At 41.3% G+C, this 23,140-nt stretch overlaps 1 protein-coding gene across 1 annotated transcript in view; it reads left to right on the forward strand.

Annotated features, from left to right (window-relative positions):
• The window catches only part of RACGAP1 (Rac GTPase activating protein 1), a 29,615-nt gene extending 6,924 nt beyond the window's left edge, over positions 1–22,691 (forward strand). Inside the window, exons 2-17 of the mRNA XM_075851809.1 lie at positions 6,468–6,556; positions 9,416–9,618; positions 9,700–9,839; positions 10,143–10,212; positions 12,397–12,450; positions 12,529–12,606; positions 13,576–13,690; positions 13,779–13,903; positions 13,991–14,155; positions 14,760–14,855; positions 15,166–15,364; positions 15,485–15,590; positions 16,187–16,319; positions 16,536–16,665; positions 20,546–20,654; positions 22,029–22,691. Of these exons, the coding sequence (XP_075707924.1) occupies positions 6,472–6,556; positions 9,416–9,618; positions 9,700–9,839; positions 10,143–10,212; positions 12,397–12,450; positions 12,529–12,606; positions 13,576–13,690; positions 13,779–13,903; positions 13,991–14,155; positions 14,760–14,855; positions 15,166–15,364; positions 15,485–15,590; positions 16,187–16,319; positions 16,536–16,665; positions 20,546–20,654; positions 22,029–22,104 (1,884 nt within the window). The 5' untranslated portion in view covers positions 6,468–6,471 and the 3' untranslated portion in view covers positions 22,105–22,691. The remainder of the gene's footprint in view (positions 1–6,467; positions 6,557–9,415; positions 9,619–9,699; positions 9,840–10,142; positions 10,213–12,396; positions 12,451–12,528; positions 12,607–13,575; positions 13,691–13,778; positions 13,904–13,990; positions 14,156–14,759; positions 14,856–15,165; positions 15,365–15,484; positions 15,591–16,186; positions 16,320–16,535; positions 16,666–20,545; positions 20,655–22,028) is intronic.
• Positions 22,692–23,140: the final 449 nt, after the last annotated feature.

Raw genomic sequence — 23,140 nt, forward strand, 5'->3', positions numbered from 1 at the left:
GCAGCAATTCCACTATTTGTGGACAAGACCTTACTTTGTCAGCACTGATTTCAGTTTAGTCTGTGTAGGAACAATTCCCCCCCCCACAAGTAACACCCAGATGTCGATTTCATTCACACGTTTCTAGGTGAATAACAGTAACGGCACCATGCAAAGAAATCGGAAAAGATCCTGAATTATATATTTATTTATTTTTCCCGGGGGGAATATAAATATTTACTTAAACAGGAGACAGGTCCTCTCCAATGAAATTGATCTTTTCATGTGTCCGATATGTGAGAAGTTCGCATATAGTCAAGTGGTTTAATTTGTACTACCACTGATTTCCAGGGTGACGGGTCTCTAGATAACTCTAAACACCTTAGGAAACTAGAAGTGTTAATTTCAAGAATCGCAACACTTTAAGCAAATTTCCATTGACTTGAAAAACTTTATTGTGCCAAAAAGGCTTCTAAAACGTTTTTTTCCTGGGAATTGATGCCAATCTGAGATCAGACTTAAAGAGGCTCTGTCACCAGATTTTACAACCCCTATCTGCTATTGCAGCAGATAGGCGCTGCAATGTAGATTACAGTAACGTTTTTATTTATTTTTAAAACTAGCATTTTTGGCCAAGTTGTGACCATTTTTGTATTTATGTAAATGAGGCTTGCAAAAGTCCAACTGGGCGTGTTTACAGTAAAAGTCCAACTGGACGTGTATTATGTTCGTTACATCGGGGCGTGTTTACTTCTTTTACTAGCTGGGCGTTCTGACGAGAAGTATCATCCACTTCTCTTCAGAACGCCCAGCTTCTGGCAGTGCAGACACAGCCGTGTTCTCGAGAGATCACGCTGTGACGTCACTCACTTCCTGCCCCAGGTCCTGCATCGTGTCAGACGAGCGAGGACACATCGGCACCAGAGGCTACAGTTGATTCTGCAGCAGCATCAGCGTTTGAAGGTAAGTCGATGTAGCTACTTACCTGCAAACGCTGATGCTGCTGCAGAATCAACTGTAGCCTCTGGTGCCGATGTGGCCGACACGATGCAGGACCTGGGGCAGGAAGTGAGTGACGTCACAGCGTGATCTCTCGAACACGCTGTGTCTGTGCACTGCCAGAAGCTGGGCGTTCTGAAGAGAAGTGGATGATACTTCTTGTCAGAACGCCCAGCTAGTAAAAACGCCCCGATGTACGCACATAATACACGCCCACTTGGACTTTTGCAAGCCTCATTTGCATAAATACAAAAATGGTCATAACTTGGCCAAAAATGCTCGTTTTTTAAAAATAAAAACGTTACTGTAATCTACATTGCAGCGCAGATCTGCTGCAATAGCAGACAGGGGTTGCAAAATCTGGTGACAGACTCTTTAACTAACCTATCTTTATCATCTCGCATGTATCTGACAGAGTAACATTCCAATTGGATTTCCACAGTAAATATCTATAGAAACTTTTACTTTGTCTTCTACCACAGCAACGCTAATGTGTTTGTGTGTTCCACTGATTATATGATCAGTGACCTGACAATTCAGAACGCCCCCAGTATCTGCAGCTGCAACTCTTCACGTCTCAGAATATTGACTTCCGATGTGTCTGAACAGCTACAGTTAGTGCTACCGGCTTATAGGGGAGAATAATAATCTTTATTTACATAGCGCCAAAATATTACGCAGCACTTTACAATTTAGAGGGAACATGTACAGACAATATCAGACATTACATAGTGACAAAGCTCATTTACAATTCAAACAGGAGTGAGGACCCTGCTCGCAAGTGCTTACAATCTATGAGGAAATAAGGGAGACACAAAGTGTAAGTCTTTGTTCTGTACAATGGTCCGGCCATTTTTTTTATATTTTTTTTTAATGGTGTTTTTCACGCAGCTATCGCCCATTGAAAGTCAATGGGTGCCTGAAAATGAGACTGTACTGTGCATGATTTACGCATCAATTCAATTGAAAATAAAAAATTATGTGCTTTGTGAGTGCGTGAATAACGCATGCCACTCGCAAAGCACGGATGCAATAACGCAGCACACACACGGACCAGATTCACGCGCGTGAATCTGATACGCTCGTGTGAATGTAGCCTAAGGCCGGATTCACACGGGAGTGCGTTTTGCGCGTGCAAAAAACGCGATGTTTTGCGCACACAAAAGGTCCGTGTGTCAGCACCATATGATCGCAGCCGGCATTATGGCACTCTGGTTATTATGTTTTCATCCATAGTTTTGACTACTGTAGCGCGCCCGGACGTCGTGTATTCAGAATCCTGACACTTCTGAATCTTTTCTTTGAGATTTCTAGCAAGGGAAACGAAATATCGCGAGATTTTGTTTCCCTTGCTGTAAATCTCACAGAAAAGCTTCAGAAGTGTCAGGATTCTGAATACACATGACATCCAGGCTGGATGATCATGTGTATTCATTATCAGGACACTTGATTAACGTTAATCTCTGTGTATGTGGCTGCACATCGCTGCTTGTAAATGAATGGAGAGGAGTGTATGACGCTGACTGGTCACTGATTGGTCAGCGTCATACACGTAAACACGCCCAGTTAAAAACACAATACACGCCCAGTTGGACATAACGAAAAAAAAACGCCCAGTTGTCCATTTCAAACCTCATTTGCATATATATAAAATAGCTCATAACTTGGCCAAAAATGAACGTTTTAAAAAAACAAAATGTTACTGTTATCTACATTGCAGCGCCTATCACATGCAATAGGAGATAGGGATTTGAGAATCTGGTGACAGAGCCTCTTTAAGGGGTCTAGTTTTCTAAATGGGGTCATTTGTGGGGGTTTCCATCACTCTGAGACCTATGAGCCTCTGAAAACCTGGCTTGGTGCAGGAAAACAAAATGTACTTACAAATTGAATAATAATTTTATAAATTTTGAAGTCCTCTAAATTGCTGAAAATTGTTATTTTTTCAAAAGTGCTGCCAAAATAGAGTGAAGAGATGGAAATATATATTTAATTAAAAGAATTGTACAGTATGTGACATATTGCAGTTAAAAATAGGGAAAAATTGTAATTTTTACAAAATTTCTTCTATTTTTCTATTTTTAAATTAATTTCCACAAATCGGATCAGTCTACTTTTACCACTAAAATAAAGTACAACATGCGACGAAAAACAATGTCAGAATTACTTGGATATTCAAAACTTTCACAGCGTTCTTCTCTGATAAAGTCAGACATACCAGATTTGACAAATCTGGCTTGGTCATTAAAGGGAATGTGTTGCCAGCAAAACATGTTTTTTTTTTTTTGTTTTTTTTTTTAGTTAAACAATTAGTGTATAGGTGATTAAACATTGTTCTAATTTTTTTTTATTTTTTTTTCACGAGTCAGGAAATATTATAAATTTAGATTCTAATTTATAATATTTCCCAGTGCTGGTCACTAGATGGAGCTATTCCCAAAATTCCAGCATTGCATGTGGTAAAGCAACCACATTGCTTTTTGCTGCAAAATTGGGAAAAACTCACTCGCTCTAGTGAGCTCTCAGAATCCCCCCCTCCTTTATCCTGGCTAGTGCCGGGATAAACGAGGGGTTTGAACGGTCTAACCTCCTACACTGTGTGTCGCCATTTTTTGAGCTAACACACAGTGTAGTAGGTTTACATACAGTAGTAAACACACACTAAAACACGTACATACACAGAAATAACTTACCTGCTCCAGTCGCCGCCGCTCCCTCCGGTCCGTCCGCTCCGTCTGCTGCCGCTGCTCCATGTGCACAAGTCCGGAAGCCGCGACCGGAAGTAGTAATCTTACTGTCCGGCCGCGACTTCCGGTCCACAGGAAAATGGCGCCGGACGGCGCGCATTTCAACTTGGACTGTGTGGGAGCGGCGCATGCGCCGTTCACACAGACGGCGTACACCATAGTGACTGCGAACGGGCCCCGTTCGCAGTCCCTTTGGGACCGTGGCTGCCGTATTCCATGTCTGTATGTGTCGTTAATCGACACATACAGAAATGGAAAAAAAAATGGCAGCCCCCATAGGGAAGAAAAAGTGTAAAAATAGAAAAAAGTAACACACAAACACACAAATAAAAACGTTTTTAATAAAACACTAACATAAAACTGACATGAAAAAAAAAATTTTGGTGACACTGTTCCTTTAAGGTACAAACATGCCTGGTCATTAAGGGGTTAAACCCTTAATACCAAAGGCATTTTAAACCGTAATGGCCGAGCAATATTAAGTTTTTCCATCGTCTCATTCAAAGAGGTAGAACTTTTTTTATTTTTGCATCGACATAGCTGTATAAGGCTTTTTTTTTTTTTTTTTTGCGGGAAAGGTTGTATTTTATAATTTTGGGGTACATATAATTTATTTAACTTTTTAATAACTTTTTTTTTTTTTTTTAGTGGGGTACTGGAAAAAAACAAATCTCGCCACTTGTTTTGCGTCTTAATTTTACGCAGTTTACCGTGTGGTATAAATATCATAATCACTTTATTCAGCGGGTCATTACGATTGCGGCGATACCAAATATATATGGATTTGTTTTGTTTTCCTACTTTTACACAGTAAAACAATTATTTTTTTTCAAAATTATTTGCTTTTGTGTCGCCATATTTTACGAGCCATAACTTTTTTTATTTTTTGACCGATGCAGCTGTATGCGGTCGACTTGTAGTTTGTATTGGTACCATTTTGGAGTAGATGTGACGGTTTGATCACTTTTTTTTTTTTTTTTTTATCAAATTCTTTTGAAGGCAGGATGAACAGAAAACAGCAATTTTGTCGTTTATTTTTTTACGGTGTTCACCATGCGGGTTAAATAATTGTTTTATAGTTGGGTTCGTTACGGATGTGGCGATACCAAATATGAGTAACTTTTTACTTTTTTTTTTTTTTTTTTTTCATTAAGTATTTTGCAAGGGGGAATTTTTATTTTTTATTTTTTTAACTTGGGACATTTATTTATTTCAAACTTTATTTAACTTTTTTATTTTTAGTCCCACTGGGGGACTGTACTGTGCAGACTTCTGATCGCTATTATAGTACTCTGCAATACTTCGGTATTGCAGTGTATTATTGCCGGTCAGTGTAAAACTGACAGGCACCTGCTGGGTGATGCCTCTGGCATAGACAAACAGGCAATCACTAAAGGCAGACCTGGGGGCCTTTGTTAGGCCCCCAGGCTGCCATAGAACCCATCGGCACCTGTCGGCTACACGCGGGGATGCCAGTGTGATGAGAGAGGGAGCCCCCTCCCTCTAAAATCACTCAGATGCGGCGCCCGCTATTCAGCACCGCATCTGAGGGGTTAAATATGATCGGAGAACATTGCTAGTGGTCTCCGATCGTTGCCCTGAAGCCCGAGGCGGTTACTAACAGCACGGGCTTCAGCAGCACCACGCACGATGCGGGGAAAGTTCTTCTGAAGTGCCGATGTGGAAACACGTCGCTTCAGAAGAACTAACCTGAACGGCCGATGTAAAAACGCTAAACGCCGGTCGTTAAGGAGGCTCTATTATCAGATAAGTGCCCGATCTCCTACATAATATGATCGGCGCTGTAATGTAGATAGGTCAGTGGTTTTTATTTTGAAAAACAAGCATTTTTGAGCAATTTTAGATTTATGCTAATTAGTTTCTTAATAGCCGACTGGGCGTGTCTTTACTTTTGACCAACTGGGCGTTGTTCAGAGGAGTGTATGAGGCTCACCAATCAGCGTCATACACTTCTCATTGTTCCAGCCCAGCTTCTTTCACTGCACAATCTCACTGTAACAATGGGCTGGAACAACGAGAAGTGTATGATGCTGATTGGTCAGCGTCATACGCTTCTCTGTACAACGCCCATTTGGTAAAAAGTAAAAACACGCCCAGTTGTCTATTAAGAAAGTAATTAGCATAAAGCTAAAATTGCTCATTACTTGCTCAAAAATGATTGTTTTTCAAAATAAAAACCACTTCTGTTCTCTACATTACAGCGCTGATCATATGTAGGAGGTAGGGCACTTATAATCTGGTGACAGAGCCTCTTTAAGGGGTTAATGCCAGGTAGTTAATATGGCTAGAAACGTGCTTTTGGCAACTAACATTTTGAGCTGTTTTCTATGTAAGTCTCTGGGAGTTCTTATTGCCCGGCCACTAAGGGGCAGTTTACACGGAGTATTTTGACAAGTTTTTTGGCACGGAAGCCGCTCCGCAGAACTCGTCAAAAACCGGCTGAAAATGCCTCCCATTGGTTTCAATGGGAGGCAGAGAAAGTGTGTTTTGCAGAGATTTTTGCCCGTAGCACTCAATGGGCGTGAGTGAAAATCGCAACAAACTGCGTACTGGAAGGTCAAAATCTGCCTTAAAATCCCAAACGGAATTTGGAGGCAGAATTTTCCTCCTGCAAAAAAACAGTGTGAACTCAGCCTTAACAGTCATACTGGCTAACTCCAACCTCCCCCAGTTTTTGTTTTTCATGAAATGTTGTATAAATATCTCTATTTTCCACTGCAGGGAGATGGCGACCACAATGTTGAACTTGCGCAATATTTTTGAACAGTTAATTCGCCAGGTGGAAGGACTAAACGAGGGGATAGAACCGCGTAAGTATTCAAGCAAACTATTGTGTAAATATTAACCTTTCTGACAATTGTGGAGGGATCTCTTGGAAGTGTTCGAGAGCTCTGAATGTGCTCTAGGGGCATGTTCAAGCAAATTGATATTTTACTTTTAAATCAATATATACATTTACAGTGGGGCTGGCGTGCATCAGACATCTTCAATATGAACCTACATTTAATTGGAAAGGCGAATGCTGTTAAGTCAGAATTTACTTCCTGCAGCGTAATTGATTTTCTGGAAAGATACTCTGCCTAAAATAAAGTCCTTGCATTGTTAGAAAAATATATATTTTGATACGCGTTTGGCAGATGACTTAATAGACCGTTAAGAACCTACTTTTCCATTTTGATTTGCAAGACGGCTGCTGTCACAAGCCACAATTCTCATTTAAATAATATCGGTACCAGCATGCAGAGTTTACACGGTTATGATAAATCTGTTTTGAATGCAAGTGGTAAGCTTTAGATTGGTTTGACCGAAGATTCTGGAGTAAATTAATTCTGAATCACGCACCCTTTTTTTGTATTTATTTATTTTTCCTTAAATGATCAAGTCCTTAACTCCTTAGTGACCAGCCCATTTTAGGTCCTAATGACCAAGCTATTTTATTCGGTTTTCTATAGTCGCATTCAAAGAGCTATAACCTTTTTATTTTTTCGTCTACATAGCTGTATGAGGACTTGTTTTTTGCGGGATTAGTTGTGCTTTTTAATAGCACCATTTTTGGGTACATATAATTTTTATATTAACTTTTATTAACCTTTTTGGGGGGGATTATAAAAAAAAAAACTGAAATTCCGCCATTGTTCTATGCGTTTTTAAATTGCCGCCGTTCACTATGCGACGTAAATAACATGTTACCTTTATTCTATGGGTCGGTACGATTACGGCGATACCACGTATGTAGAGGTTTTTTTATGTTTTACGACTTTTGCACAATAAAAACACTTTTGAACTAAAATTATTTGCTTTTGCATCGTCTCTTTCCAAGAGCCGTAATTTTTTTTTATTTTTCCATCTATGTAGTGATTTTTTGGGCTTGTTTTCTGCGGGACAAGACGTAGTTTTGAATGGTACTGTTTTGGGGTGCATGGGACTTATTGATTGATTTTTTTTTATTCTGACATTTTTGGGGGGCAATGGAAAAAAAATTGCAATTTTGCCATGTTTTTTTTTTACGGTGTTCACTTTGCGGTTTAAATTACATATTAACTTTATTAATGGAGTCATTACGGTCGCGGTGATACCACATATGTGTACCTTTTTTTTTTTTTTTTTACACTTTTACTAAATAAAACCACTTTTTATGGAAGAAAATGGTTTTATTTATTTTTTTACTGTACTTTTTATTAATAATCTTTATTTCACTTTGATTTATTTTATTAGTCCCACTAGGGGACTTTACTGTGCGATCTTCCGATCGCTGCTATAATGCTTTGGTATACTTCGTATACCAGAGCATTATTGCCTGTCAGTGTAAATCTGACAGGCAATCTGTTAGGACGTGCCTCCGGCGCGTCCTAACAGGCATATGTCCAGGGCAGACCTGGAGGCTTTTATCAAGCCCCCGGCTGCCATGACACCCCATCGGAGACCCGCTATTGCATTCGCGGGCCGCCGATGGGTGACAGAGGGAGCGCACTCCCTTTGTAAACAAAGTTAAATGCCGCGGTCGCTATTGATGGCGGCATTTAACGGGTTAAACGGCCGCGATCGAAGTAAACTTCGATCGCGGGCGTTGGAGCAGGAGCTCAGCTGTCATCAGACGGCAGAGCCCCGGCTCCTGCCTGCACGGGAGACCCGTGCAGGACTTAGACTAGGCTGACGTGAAAAGGCGTCAGCCTAGCCTAAAGCCCATTAGTGACCGACGTAAAAAGGCGTATTAGTGGTCACTAAGGGGTTAACTGGTTGCCGACACAGGACGAGTATGCTCGTCCTGTGTGACAGCCGTCCCTGCGCGCGTCTGTGCGCGCGATCGAGAGCGGGGCAACGGCTGTAATACACAGCCACGGCCCCGCTCTGACAGCGGAGAGGAGAGAAACATCTTCTCTCCGCTGTTAACCCTTTGAACGCCGCGATGACAGCTGATCCCGGCGTTCAAGGAGAGGGGACTGCACATTGATCGCGTCACAGAAAATAACTGACGCGATCAAAGCCCACAACTCGTATGGCCAGACAGCCCAAGGTCCAGTGAAGGACCCCAGGGCTGTCTGAACATATTTCCTGTTAGGGCATACTGAGGTATGCCCTAACAACTGCCTGTGTACAATCAGTAACAGGCTAATGTACTGGCAAATAGATCTATGCCAGTACATTATAGTTACAAAATAAAAATGATAAATCCCTTTATGGGATTAAAAAAAAAAGTTTAATGAATGTCAAAAATAAATAATGATAAATAAATAAAAAGTAAATAAAATACACAAACACACTTTTTATAATAAGCTTTTTAAAATATAAGTCCCAAAACATGAAATAATCTAGACATATTTGGTATCGTCCCGACCGTAACAACCTGTACAAAAAATGTATAACATTATTTATGATGATCGGTGTATGGTGTAAAAAAAATAAATATTAAAACTGCTGAGCAACTGCTTTTTTTTCTGCATTTTAATCTAGTTAAAAACTTCTAGAAATTAAACAATGTATTTGTACCAAAAAATGGTACGTACATAAAGTACAACTCGTCCCGCAAAAAACAAAGTCTCATACAACTACGTCGTACAAAGGGGTTAAAGGGATCGTCACACACAGAAAATTAATGGGAAGGTGTCATGAAATTAAAGCAAAGTTCATACGTTTGTGATTTATGCTCACCATTCTGAGTTTTGTTTTAGAATTCATTCAGCTGGCGACTAATTTTGATGATTTCCGAAGAAAATGGCAGAAAACCGAGCCTGAGCTTGCAAAAAGCCGAGAGCTGCTGATGAAGACCGAGACTGAGCGCAGCGCTCTCGAAGTAAAGCTGAAACATGCTCGAAATCAGGTGGACGTGGAGATTAAGAGGCGGCAGAGAGCGGAGGCTGAATGTGAGAAACTGGTGAGAACTCTGACGTCTCCTCTTATATTCCATGCTATACATGGACTATCATTTGACTGATCTTATTATTCTTTGCATTAGGAGCGTCAGATTCAGTTGATAAAAGAATTGCTGATGTGCGATACATCGGGGAGCATTCAGCTTAGTGAACAGCAGAGAAGTGCTTTAGCTTTTCTGAATAACAGAACACACGTTTCTACAGATGGCAATGGGACTAGAAGGTAGGACCATCGTTCTATTCATATCCATGTCCACGCTTTGCTTTTTCCTTGTACATCTATTGTTTGAAAAAATAAGTTTATTTTACTAAATTGATTATAAATACTACTGTACTGCATGGAGGTTGCATGAACATGTAGCTTTTAGTAGTTGGGTTTATTGATGGCTCTTGTAAAATCCCCGGACGCATGTACGCTGCAGTAATAAAGGAGATTCCTAATATTGCTGTACATTCTTCTGCCCTCCCCTGTGAATTGTTCCCCACTTTTCTGATCTTTACTTTTATTTATCCCCCCCCCCTCCAGGCTATCTACAATAGATGAATCTGGATCCATCCTCTCCGACATCAGCTTTGACAAAACAGAGGACTCCTTGGTAATGAGCAGATTGAATAGAAACCTGAAGTGTCTTGCTGTTTTTACTGTGTACTTAAGGCCTAATTCACACGACCGTGTTTGGTCCGAGATATACGGTCTGCATGTCGGCCGCATTTCCCAGATCGAACACTGAGCCGGAAGCCGGGCTCCTAGCATCAGTTATGTATGACGCTAGGTGTTCCTGCCTCGCCGCGGAAGTATTGTCCTGTGCGTTAAAACATTGTTACAGTACGGGACCATTTTCCCGCAGTGACATCTATGATGCTAGGAGCTTGGCTCCCTGCACGGTGTTCGGTCTGGGAAATGAGGCCGACATGCGGACCGAACACTCGTGTGAATTAGGCCTAAAGGCTATGTAAACCATTTTTTATCTTAAACAGATTTTTAATATACATTTATTTAAAAAAACTTTACTTAGTTTTTGCACTGCATCTTCTATGTATTTACTATAATGCTGCTGAATGTCAAGTCCGTCAGTCAGCTGAACTGATGTCTCTGACAGATTTGATCAGTATTAGGGTATGTTCACACGCAGAGTCAAAAACGTCTCAAAATACGGAGCTGGTTTCAAGATTTTCAGACGTTTTTCGTGACGTTTTTTGGAGCTTTTTTCAATAGTCTACGGAAAACTGCTCAAAAGGTCCCAAGAAGTGTCCTGCACTTTTTCGCGGCTGTTTTTGTACATGTAAAAAAAATGGCATGAAAAACGCTCTCCTTTCTCGGGCGTAAACGGCCGGAAATAGGCCGTGTGAACATACCCTTAGGGTGATATTGTATCAGAGCCACACAAGCTTTTGTCAGTCCAGCTGACTTGAGAGATTTGACTTACAGCAGCGTTGCGCAGCTTCTGGGTGTAGTGGAAACAAGCTGCAGCTCAAACCAAATACTATTTTTAATGCATAATAGAAGTGTTTATAATCACACATACATTAAAAAGAGGCTTCAAAGGTTTGCGTAGCCTTTAACTGCAGCTAGCCATACACATTAGATAGATATTGCCCTAACCCTATGATTTCGGAGGGATCCGCTGACAACATAATATTAGGGCAGACAGAATGTGGTATGTTGTATCTCTCGATCCTCAGGAGGTGAGCATTGCCGAGGATCACTTCCCCTTGAACTAAAAAAAAAAAAGTACACCTGGGTCAGATGGTTTACTGTTCAGGCAGATGCGCTACTACCAGCCACCTGGCAGCGCTGATTTACCTTTTGGAGCGTCAGCAGAGATGGCTGTTGGTAACTTGTTTCTAGCTGGCATTAGTTAAAGGGGTTGTCTCACTAAGACAACCTCTGTCCATATATTGTAGAGGGATGGTCCTTCACTTAGAACCTCCTATGAGCCAGAGCGGCCATTCATAAGCATACATAATTTCCCCTGAAGCTGTTTCATCAAGCATTGCATAATTTGTTGCATCAATGTATTGGCTTGATACACATTTATGTTCGGAATATGGTCCGCAACCAACTCTGTCACATCAGTGAATTGTACTATACACTTGTGCTGAACATTTGAGTTTAGAGGCTCTGTCACCAGATTATAAGTGCCCTATCTCCTGCATAATCTGATCGGCGCTGTAATGTAGAGAACAGCAGTGGTTTTTATTTTGAAAAACCATCATTTTTTGAGCAAGTTATGAGCAATTTTAGATTTATGCTAATTACAACTGGGTGTGTTTTTTACTTTTTACCAACAGGGTGTTGTACAGAGGAGTGTATGACGGTGACCAATCAGCATCATACACTTCTCATTGTTCCAGCCCATTGTTACAGTGGATTGTGCAGTGACAGAAGCTGGGCTGGAACAATGAGAAGTGTATGACGCTGATTGGTCACTGATTGGTCAGCGTCATACACTTCTCTGTACAACACCCAGTTGGTAAAAAGTAAAAACACGCCCAGTTGTCTTTTAAGCAACGAATTAGCATAAATCTAAAATTGTTTATAACTTTCTCAAAAATGATCGTTTTTCAAAATAAAAACCACTGTCACCTACATTACAGCACCGATCACATTATGTGGGAGATAGGGCACTTATAATCTGGTGACAGAGCCTCTTTAAATAAGTTTTCATGACTCTTTATTTCACTTGAAATAAAATACTTGTGCCTCTATCAGCATGTATTTGGACAACTTGTGTAGAATATTTTGTTCTCTTTAAAATGTTGAATTTTTATTTTATTAGGATTGGGATTCTTCTTTTGTCAGAAATGTGAGACTGAAGAAAAGGGAAAAACGAGTAAGTTGGCCAAAATCATTTTAGTTGTATTTGTACTATTTTCAGCCACTCTTGAGTAATTGGGTTTTGTTTGTCTAGCGATCCTCTAGGCCGCAAACAGACGGTCCCCCAGTTCCATCAAAGAGGACCCGATCATTTGGGTTGGCTGTGGATCCGGTTAGTCACTTCTCACTGAATCTCCCATTACATTTTTCCTGTACTAATTTAAGGGTTTTTGAGCAAGTAAGGCTGCTTGAATTTGTGCTTAAACTGTTCATGGTTGGGTATGTTTCTTGGTAGAAATTGAGCAAAAAAACAGTGCAACAGTAAGTGAAATTACGGGCAAGACTAGGACATGGTCTGTATTTTATATATCAGACACAATCTAAAAATACGGGAAGGTGTCCATAGCCCATATAAAAAAAAATACGGTCGTGTGCATGGGGCCTTAGCGTGTAGTTTTATGCGTGCTACTGAAACGGATCTTACAGAGAACACAAGTGGTTATGAGGATGGGGCTTTCCCAGGTGGGTGGGGCTTAGCTTGTCTCCTATTGTATACAGAGCATTGGGGGAAACTAGGTTGGCAGCCAGCTGTCTTCCAGGAGGAGAGGTGGAAATAACTAATCTCCTGGGACACACATAGAAGAATTTTTTTTATGGTTGTCCATTTTGAACGAAATATGATCAAAGGCGAGAAGGCAATGAACTGCCTAACGGTCACATTAAAACTGGAAAAACCCTCTGGAAATGTCACTGAATATGTCTAAAGTAATTGTAGTTAGCGAAGAACTTGGGTTCCTCAAGTGTATTTTTAACCCTTTAGGCCAGGATCACAGACCGTTTTGATCCAGAAGTGGATCCAAATGAAGGAAATGTATAAAGAAAATGATGCATCTCAGTTTTTTTTTTTGAGCCAAACACAGAAATGGAGCCAAAAGCTGCATCAAAACTGTGTGTGATCCTGGCCTTAGCGCTGTAACGAACTTCAGTTAAACTTTCCCACCTTTTTATTCAATTTACTTATTTTTAAATCTTTATATTTTCTATGTTCAGCGTTTCTAAAGTAAAAAAAGAAATGGCGAATTCATATTTTTTTTGGGTTCCCCCCCCCCCCCCCTCCCCTCTTTCATTATTTGTCTCCTAGGCCAATGAGTCCATAGTGACAAAAACAACGGTAACTGTTCCAAACAATGGCGGTATTATTGAAGCGGTTTCAACAATTGAGACTGTGCCATATTACACGCGTAGCCGTAAAACTGGTGAGTTTGTGTTGGCGTTCCATTTACTTGTTTTTACTCATTTGTCTAAAGCTACAATCTACCTAGCTGCGTTTTTCTGTTTTATTAGCCCAGCTACAGCCCTGGAGTAGTGACTCTAGTTTAATGAGCAGACAGTTTGAACGAAATGAGGCAGATATTTGCAGAACTCCACAGAATCACGGCATGAGACTTCATGACTTTGTTTCAAAAACAGTAAGTTTAAACAAAACCAGGATTTTTCTTTTCTTTGTTTTTGCGGTTTCTTTTCTTACTTTTTTTACATTGTTTTTTTGCTTACAGGTGATAAAACCAGAGTCCTGTGTTCCTTGTGGGAAAAGAATCAAATTTGGAAAACTTTCTTTAAAGTGTCGGGACTGCCGTGTTGTCTCTCACCCAGAATGCCGCGACCGTTGCCCTCTTCCATGTATCCCTACTTCCGGAAACACTCCAGTTCGTATTGGAGAGGTAAAGTACATTCTGTTCAGGATACTTTGTCTGAAATACCCATTTTCAGAGCTGTAAAACATTACTCTAACTTCATATTAAATATAAAGATGAAACCACTTTTTTTGAACAGGGTCTAAATACATTCCATATTTACGGTCCTCAAATATATTTCTCTTGTCGTCCCTCTATTAAGCTAGCCTTAGATGGCCTGCTTTTTCCACTTGATCTGTTGGGTCAACTACTTAGGCCCCATGCACATGACAGTAGAATGTGTCCGTAATTGCGGACCATGATTAGACTCATTCACTTCTATTGACCACTGACACCTTCCTGTATATTGACAGGAAGGTGTCCTGGCCATTAACGGCCTCCGCAAAAGATAGGACATGTTCTAACTTTTACTTTTTACGGACTGCTCCCATACTTTGTATGGGAATACGGGCCTAAACTGCAGGTGGCTGTCTGCGGCCGGCCATACCTGTGATCACGGGCACAGCCATGTGCGTGGGGCCTTGATGTGTGCACTCCTTTTTCTTGAAATAAGATGCAAGGAGACAATTGGTATTTCAGTCGACAATAATAACGCGTCCATTAATAAAAAATCGTCTCTCCTCTTTTATAGGGTACACTTGCAGATTTTACTCCACCAACATCTCCGATGATTCCTCCCTTAGTGGTTCACTGTGTCAGTGAAATTGAACAGAGAGGACTTCATGAGGTAAGACCGCTTGCAAGGATAATTTGCAAATAAAACCTATACAAAAATGTGACAGTTTGTTTACTTCTGCGTCCTTTACTGTTTACCTGAATGAATCTAAAGTGTGGCTGTTCAACAATACATTTCTTCTCCAATTAACCGGAATAAACAAGCCGGCTCCACGTTGGCGTGCACACAGCAGTAAACTTTATGAGCACTGACCTTTTTGAGTAAATTGGTTCCAGTCCAATGAACCAGCGCTGCATCATTGTGTGAATTAAGCCATGATCTATTGGAATGCCGACTGTCGTTATCGTTTTTTTTTTTTTAGACTGGTTTGTACAGAATTTCTGGCTGTGACCGTACCGTGAAAGATCTGAAGGAAAAGTTTTTGAGGGGGAAGAGTGTGCCTTTATTAAGTAAAGTGGATGACATTCATGCTGTCTGTGGATTCCTCAAGGACTTTTTGCGTAACCTAAAGGAACCACTTCTTACCTTTCGCCTCAATAAACCTTTCATGACCGCAGCTGGTAAGGACCTTTTTAATAGCTTATCTGTTTAATAGAGAATTTAAACTCCTTAAGAACGTCAAATGAACTTGTGACTCCTCTTTGGTTTGATGGTTTCCTAAAATCGACTTTATTTACCAGAAATATCCGATGACGATAACAGCATTGCTGCCATATATCAAGCAGTGGATGAGCTTCCAGCAGCCAACAGGGACACGCTTGCTTTCTTAATGATCCACCTTCAAAGGTTGGTGTTTAAGCTTTTTTTCGTTCACTACGTCACCTCCTTGTTCACTGCCTCTCCTCCTCGTTCACTGCCTCTCCTCCTCGTTCACTGCCTCTCCTCCTCGTTCACTGCCCCTCCTCCTCGTTCACTGCCTCTCCTCCTCGTTCACTGCCTCTCCTCCTCGTTCACTGCCTCTCCTCCTCGTTCACTGCCTCTCCTCCTCGTTCACTGCCTCTCCTCCTCGTTCACTGCCTCTCCTCCTCGTTCACTGCCTCTCCTCCTCGTTCACTGCCTCTCCTCCTCGTTCACTGCCTCTCCTCCTCGTTCACTGCCTCTCCTCCTCGTTCACTGCCTCTCCTCCTCGTTCACTGCCTCTCCTCCTCGTTCACTGCCTCTCCTCCTCGTTCACTGCCTCTCCTCCTCGTTCACTGCCTCTCCTCCTCGTTCACTGCCTCTCCTCCTCGTTCACTGCCTCTCCTCCTCGTTCACTGCCTCTCCTCCTCGTTCACTGCCTCTCCTCCTCGTTCACTGCCTCTCCTCCTCGTTCACTGCCTCTCCTCCTCGTTCACTGCCTCTCCTCCTCAAGTAACCATTTTCTTACACTGTGTATTCTGCAGAGTGGCTGAAAGTCCAGACTGTAGGATGGATGTAAACAACCTGTCTAAGGTGTTTGGCCCAACTTTGGTGGGACATGCAGTTCCTGATCCTGATCCTATGACTATTCTAAAAGATACAAAGAGCCAACCCAAGGTCTGTTTGTGCTACCCCCTCTTTTCCCTCAAACTTAACTGAGGAAATTGTCCAGTTATTAATATAGTGCAAACATATTCTGACGCGCCGTACACTAAATATATTCAATCACAATCATTCCTGTCCCCAATGTGCTCATGAAAGACTAACTCTATTATGGCATAGATGCAAGCATACATATCTCAATGGTTAATATATATATTATCTATAAATTAGGTTGTGGAACGATTAATGTCACTACCAGCAGATTACTGGAATCAGTTCATGATGGTAGAAAATATGGACCCTTCTCATATAATTGAAAATTCAAACGTATTCAACACTCCTCAGACTCCTGATGCTAAAAGTAAGTAGTGTTTGTTTTTTTTTCTCCTCTCCACTAAATGTTTAGGTACAGAAAAATAAGTGTTCTGTTATCAACCTTTTACTCAAATCCTCAACTATTCTGATGGTTCCTTTGTGAACCTTGAAAACGAAGCCACATTAAGAGTTCCAGCTAAAACATTCTTCAAGTAGAAGTATGTAAATAGAAGTCAGAACTGAAAATAAGGTTATATTACTCCTCGATAATTTATGACGACCCCCCCCCCCCCCCCTAACTTAAAGAGAACCTTTCACCTCCCCAAACATGTGCAGCATGTTATAGGAAAGGCTCCACAAACACAATCCCACGTAAAATTATTTTTCTAACTCCCTCCGTTATTTACATATCGGTCCCATTATATTTGGCGCCCGATACGTAAATAAGCCCCTGAATTGTCAATGGGGCGTTTCTAACTAAAAGGCAAGGGGGCGTGATGTCTTCGCTCTGACACTGTCTAATCAGCTGCGGACAATGTCAGGGCGGCTTGCGCTGGGTTCCTTCCCGCGAGAACACACAGACTTGGTGGTTGTGCTGCAGATGGCGTTCGCGTGCCCTCACGGCCGTTTGCTTGCACATCGACGTCGCCACGGAACGAGAAGAGACTAGGAGGAGATCTACTCGCATTCATCTGTGTGCACTCACACAATCTGCAGCACAACCACCAAGCCTGTGTGTTTTCTCCCGGGAGAGAACATAGCGCAAGCCTCCCGACACTGTTCTCAGCTGACAATTCAGGGGCTTATTTGCGTATCGGGCGCCAAATATAACGGCACCGATCTGTAAATAACGGAGGGAGTTAAAATTATTTTTCTAAGTGTTACGGGAGGTGAAAGGTTCTCAAAGTGTAGTTGCCATGGTTTGTCACCACAGACACTTATGGTATATCTACAGAATATACCATAAATGTCTGCTAGATGCTTTTCCCACCTCTGGGACCCGGACTTATCTCCTGAATGGGGGTCCCCTGACCCGCCTGGTGAGGTTACTGCTGCATTAAGGTGGAAAATAGGTGCACAGAAGGATAGGAATCCGGAAGCAGCTGATCAACACTATTTCTGTAATTCCCAATCACTATAATGGGAGTTACAGAAACTGAATATCTTGGCTATTTTGGGATTGCTGACCTGTTGTGCACCTATGCTCCACCTGGATGCAGCAATTACCTCTGTGTGTGCTGGGGGACCCTGTTCGGGGGAGAGGTGCAGGTCCCAGAGATGAAAACCGCATCTTTTATACATCTATGTTCTATCCTGTGGATACGCCATAAATGTCTGGTGATGGGATAAAATCTTTATAGTAGAATGTGCTTATCTATACTGCTGAAATAATGCTGTGAATGACCGACATGAAGTACTTAGGATAAATCAAACCTTGAATTCCAGAGAAAGTAACAAATTATTATTAATCATGGGTTAATTTGCGATTTGTACTACAAAACCTAATAGCCTACAGCTGTTTTTTAAATATTGAGTTTTCAATCTTCATAAGAATAAATTGCATGATACTCCTAGTAAGATGAGTTCTAGTGTTTTATTGGCTGTTTAAACCATGTCGGGGAGGCACTCTCTATTTCTATCTCTGACCTGGATGTAACGGTCACTGCACCTTTACTCACCCACCCGACCTCGCATCTGGCGTGGAGAGATGCAGGTAAGATTCTGGGTGGTACAGTCCATTCACAATGTAAGATCAGGTGGGAAGGTGAAGTGACATAGTGCTGACAGTGGGGCTCACCTCCAAAAGCAAACTGTTCCCCCTCAGCAAGCAGTCGCAGCATGACCGCCCAAAACCCTGACTGCTATGAAGGCAACACTTTCCAATGTGTTTTCTGCTCCTGCAATGCAGTCGACAGGGGGCTACATACAAGCAGCGTTTTGGCAGCTGCTAAATATCTCTCCTAAACGAGACAAAACAAGGTCATAATGGCCGCTGTATGCGGTCTCTTCCTGCCAGAAATAGAGCTTGATGCCAGTGACTACATCTAGCGCCATCCTTCCTGCGCCAGTTGAAAGTCACCAAATGCATTAGAGGACCTGGCACTAGGTCATGTAATGCAAGCTGTTTATCTGACCTGAATCCTGCGGTCTCCCTGATTCCAGCACCTTTCCTCTTGTCCCTGAAGTATGTGCCCCCCCAATTGTGTCAGCGCCCTATATGCCAATTCCCTGCAGTCAGCCAACAGAGCGTGAATTTATTCAATGTAGTTCATGCCCTGTTGGCTTACCACAGGGAATTGACATATAAGGCGCCAACACCACAGTGGGCCATGTCGGAGAGGGGGCCCCAGGAGCAAAAGAAACTGCGCTGGAATCGGCTGGGATTCAGATCAGATAAACCGTTTGCATCATGACCTAGTGACAGTTCCTCTTTAAAGAGAATGTCACCACATTATACGTGCCCTATCTCCTACATAAGGAGATCGGCGCTGTAATGTAGGTGACCGTAATGCATTTTATTTATTTTTTAAAAAGATCTATTTTCACCACTTTATTAGTGATTTTAGATTTATGCTAATGAGTTGCTTAATGCCCAAGTGGGCGTATTTTTACTTTAGACCAAGTGGGCGTTGTACAGAGGAGTCTGACGCTGACCAATCAGCGTCATGCACTCCTCTCTATTCATTTACTCAGCGCATAGGGATCCTGCTAGATCCTTATGTGCTGTCTTATACTAACACATTAACGATACTGAAGTGTTTAGACAGTGAATAGACATTCCACGGGATGTCTATTCACAATCTCTGCACTTCGTTACTGTGTGGTAGTTACAGCAGAGGACGTGTAATCTCGCTGTAACCTGTCATTTACTGCGGGATTACACTTTGCTCTGCTGTAACTACCATAGAAACCGTAACGAAGTGCAGAGATTGTGAATAGACATCCGGTGGAATGTCTATTCACTGTCAACACTTCAGTATCGTTAATGTGTTTGTATAAGACAGCACATAAGGATCTAGCAGGATCCCTATGCGCTGAGAAAATGAATGGAGAGGAGTGCATCATTCTGATTGGTCCGTGTCATACACTCCTCTCCAATGCCCACTTGGTCTAAAGTAAAAACACGCCCACTTGGGCATTAAGCAACTCATTAGCATAAATCTAAAATTACTAATAAAGTGGTGAAAACAATCGTTTTATTAAATAAAAAGCACTGCTGTCACCTACATTATAGCGCCGATCTCCTTGTATAGGAGATAGGGCACTTATAATGTGGGGACAGAGCCTCTTTAAAGAGGCTCTGTCACAACAAGTGCCCTATGTCCTACATAATCAGATCGGCGCTATAATGTAGGTGACAGCAGTGCTTTTTATTTCGAAAAACTATCAATTTTCACCAAGTTATGACCTATTTTAGATTTATGCTAATGACTTTCTTAATGCCCAACTGGGCGTGTTTTTACTTTGGTCAGCGTCCTACACTTCTCTCCACAGCGCCCACTTGGTAAAATCCGTGACCAATCAGCGTCACACTTCTCTCCATTTATTTACTCCGCACATAGTGATCTTGCTAGAACACAAACGCACGCATGAATGGAGAGAAGTGTATGAAGCTGATTGGTCAGCGTCCTACACTCCTCTGTACAACGCCCACTTGGTCAAAAGTAAAAACACGCCCAGTTGGGCATTAAGAAACTAATTAGCATAAATCTAAAATAGGTCATAACTTAGTGAAAATGTATTGTTTTTCTAAATAAAAACCACTGCTATCTACATTACAGCGCCGATCACATGTACGATATAGGGCACTTATAATGTGGTGACAGAGCCTCTTTAAGGGCAGGGAGTTTAGGTTTTGTCGGTCACTAAATGAATCGGAAGCTAGAGTGAAGTTTAGTAAATATGTAATTTTATGTTTATTCCAGTTAGCATGTTGGGACCCCTGACAACTCCTGAGCTACAAATTACCAAAACGCCTTCCACAAGTTCCCTGTCAAAGAAAGTTCTATCTACTATTGGCAAAAATACACCGAAGTGAGTATTCAAAAATCCTTAAAGGGAATGTGTTGCCAGAAAAACATGTTTGTTTTTTTTTAATTAAACATTTAGTGTGTAGGTGATTAAACATTGTTCAAATTTTTTTTTATTTTTTTCACGAGTCAGGAAATATTATAAATTAGATTCTAATTTATAATATTTCCCATTGCTGGTCACTAGATGGAGCTATTCCCAAAATTGCAGCATTGCAAAATTGGGTAAAAAGCCCTCGCTCTAGTGAGCTCTCAGAATCCCCCCCTCCTTTATCCTGGCTAGTGCCGGGATAAACGAGGCGTTTGAACGGTGTAACCTCCTACACTGTGTGTCGCCATTTTTTGAGCTAACACACAGTGTAGTAGGTTTACATACAGTAGTAAACGTACACGAACATACATTGAAATCTCTTACCTGCTCCTGCCGCCGCGGCTCCCTCCGGCTCGTCCGCTCCGTCTGCTGCCGCTGGTCCAAGTGCACAAGTCCGGAAGCTGCGACCGGAAGTAGTAATCTTACTGTCCGGCCGCGACTTCCGGTCCACAGGAAAATGGCGCCGGACGGCGCGCATTTCAAATTGGACTGTGTGGGAGCGGCGCATGCGCAGATCCCACACAGACGGCGTACACAGAAGTGGATGTGACGGTAGCCGTTCGCAGTCCTTATGGGACTGTGGCTGCCGTATTCCATGTCTGTATGTGTCGTTAATCGACACATACAGAAATGGAACAAAAAATGGCAGCCCCCATAGGGAAGAAAAAGTGTAAAAATAAGAAAAAGTAAAACACAAACACACAAATGAATATAAACGTTTTTAATAAAGCACTAACATCTTTAACATATGAAAAAGAAATTTGTGATGACACTTCCTTTAAATCTCCCTGCTTTCACTCTGGCCACTGGGCCTCACAATAGACTGACTCTTCCTGTTCTGTAGAGATCACTTCTCAGCACTCCTCATCTTTCATTGTAATCATACTGTGATAACCTCTGTATACAGATAATACAGGACCCACCATTGTCATTATGTGATAGACACCGCTCCTCTACGCCCACCCTCCCTGCACAATGACCTCTACACCGCTCACAGATCGTGCCTAGAAAACTCTCCCATAGATGTCAATCATTCCCTCCTCTTCATAGGTTGCTATGGTCCAAGTGGCTGCTGTAAAGCATCACTCTTAACAGAATTTAAAGCCGCTCATGCAAGATGGCTGCCCCCTAATCATGTACAGAAAATACAATAAAAAGTTTAAAATTGAAAAAATAAAATAAAATTTGAATTTTTTTTTTCACAATCTGCTTTTTAATTAAGAAACAAATGATACATTCCCTTTTTGAAATGCTTCATAACAGCTTTTTTTTTTTTTGTCCTCTTAGGTTTGGCAGCAAAAGTAAATCGTCTAGCAGCATCGCACGACATGGCAATTTCTTTGCCTCTCCACTATTAAAATGAACTGCGAGCTTTCAACAAATGAGATTGCACATTTTTATATAATGGTTTTTGGTTTATTTTTATTTTTAATTTTCTTTCCAATGGGGTTTTAATAGTGGTAATCCAAGATCCCTACAATACTGTAACATTGAAAAGGTAACACTGCGCAACTAACGTTTTTTGTAAGTCTGCTTTTATTGCTACCTATCGAATGCAGAGTTTTAAAAATAGAACATTTAATTTTGACTGTTTTAATTACTCTTGTTATAACCTTTTTATAGTATGACATTAAGCCGCTCTCTCTTGCTGGAGACGATAGTAACAGTCGTTTTTACGCTGGGATGTTGATGACCCACAGACCTTGTGTATATATGCATATTTTATTTTGTATTTTGGCTACTATATCTTGTGTATCCTTTTTTATTTTTTTTTTATTTATTTTTTTTCTCCCTGATATACACTTCCTTTAATAGCAAACATCTCACTGAATGGAATACCTGTTTGTTAGGCTAAAATGTTAAACCTTGTCCGCGGTCAGGTGAGCAGGTATCTCTATAGCATTTATCATTTCTGTAAATACCACACTGATAAATTATCTTTATCCCAAATTTTGCCTCATGTTTTAAATATTCCTATTATTCCCTCTACCATGAATCTAATACACGTAAATATTTTATGTTTCTAGAGATTAAGGGGGAGGGGCAGAGAAATCTATCAATCTTTAACCCCTTCCCTCTTTTGACCTTCCTGACAGCCTCGTTTTTCAAATCTTACATTCTTCGCTTTGTGGTAATAACTTCGGAATGTTTTCACCTATCCAAGCGATTCTGAGATTTTCTCATGACATTGGACCTTGTTACTGGCAAAATGTGCTTGATACATTCAGTAATTGTGAAAAACGCCAAAATTTAGCAAAAAATTCGTATTTTTCTAAATTTAAATGTATATGCTTGTAAGACAGGCCGTTATACCACACAAAATTGTTGCTGCTTAACTTCCCTCCCCATATGTTTACTTTAGATGGGCATCGTTTTTTGAACACTTATTTTTCTAGGAC

Source organism: Rhinoderma darwinii, chromosome 2 (assembly GCF_050947455.1).
Source record: "Rhinoderma darwinii isolate aRhiDar2 chromosome 2, aRhiDar2.hap1, whole genome shotgun sequence".
Taxonomy (NCBI): domain Eukaryota; kingdom Metazoa; phylum Chordata; class Amphibia; order Anura; family Rhinodermatidae; genus Rhinoderma; species Rhinoderma darwinii.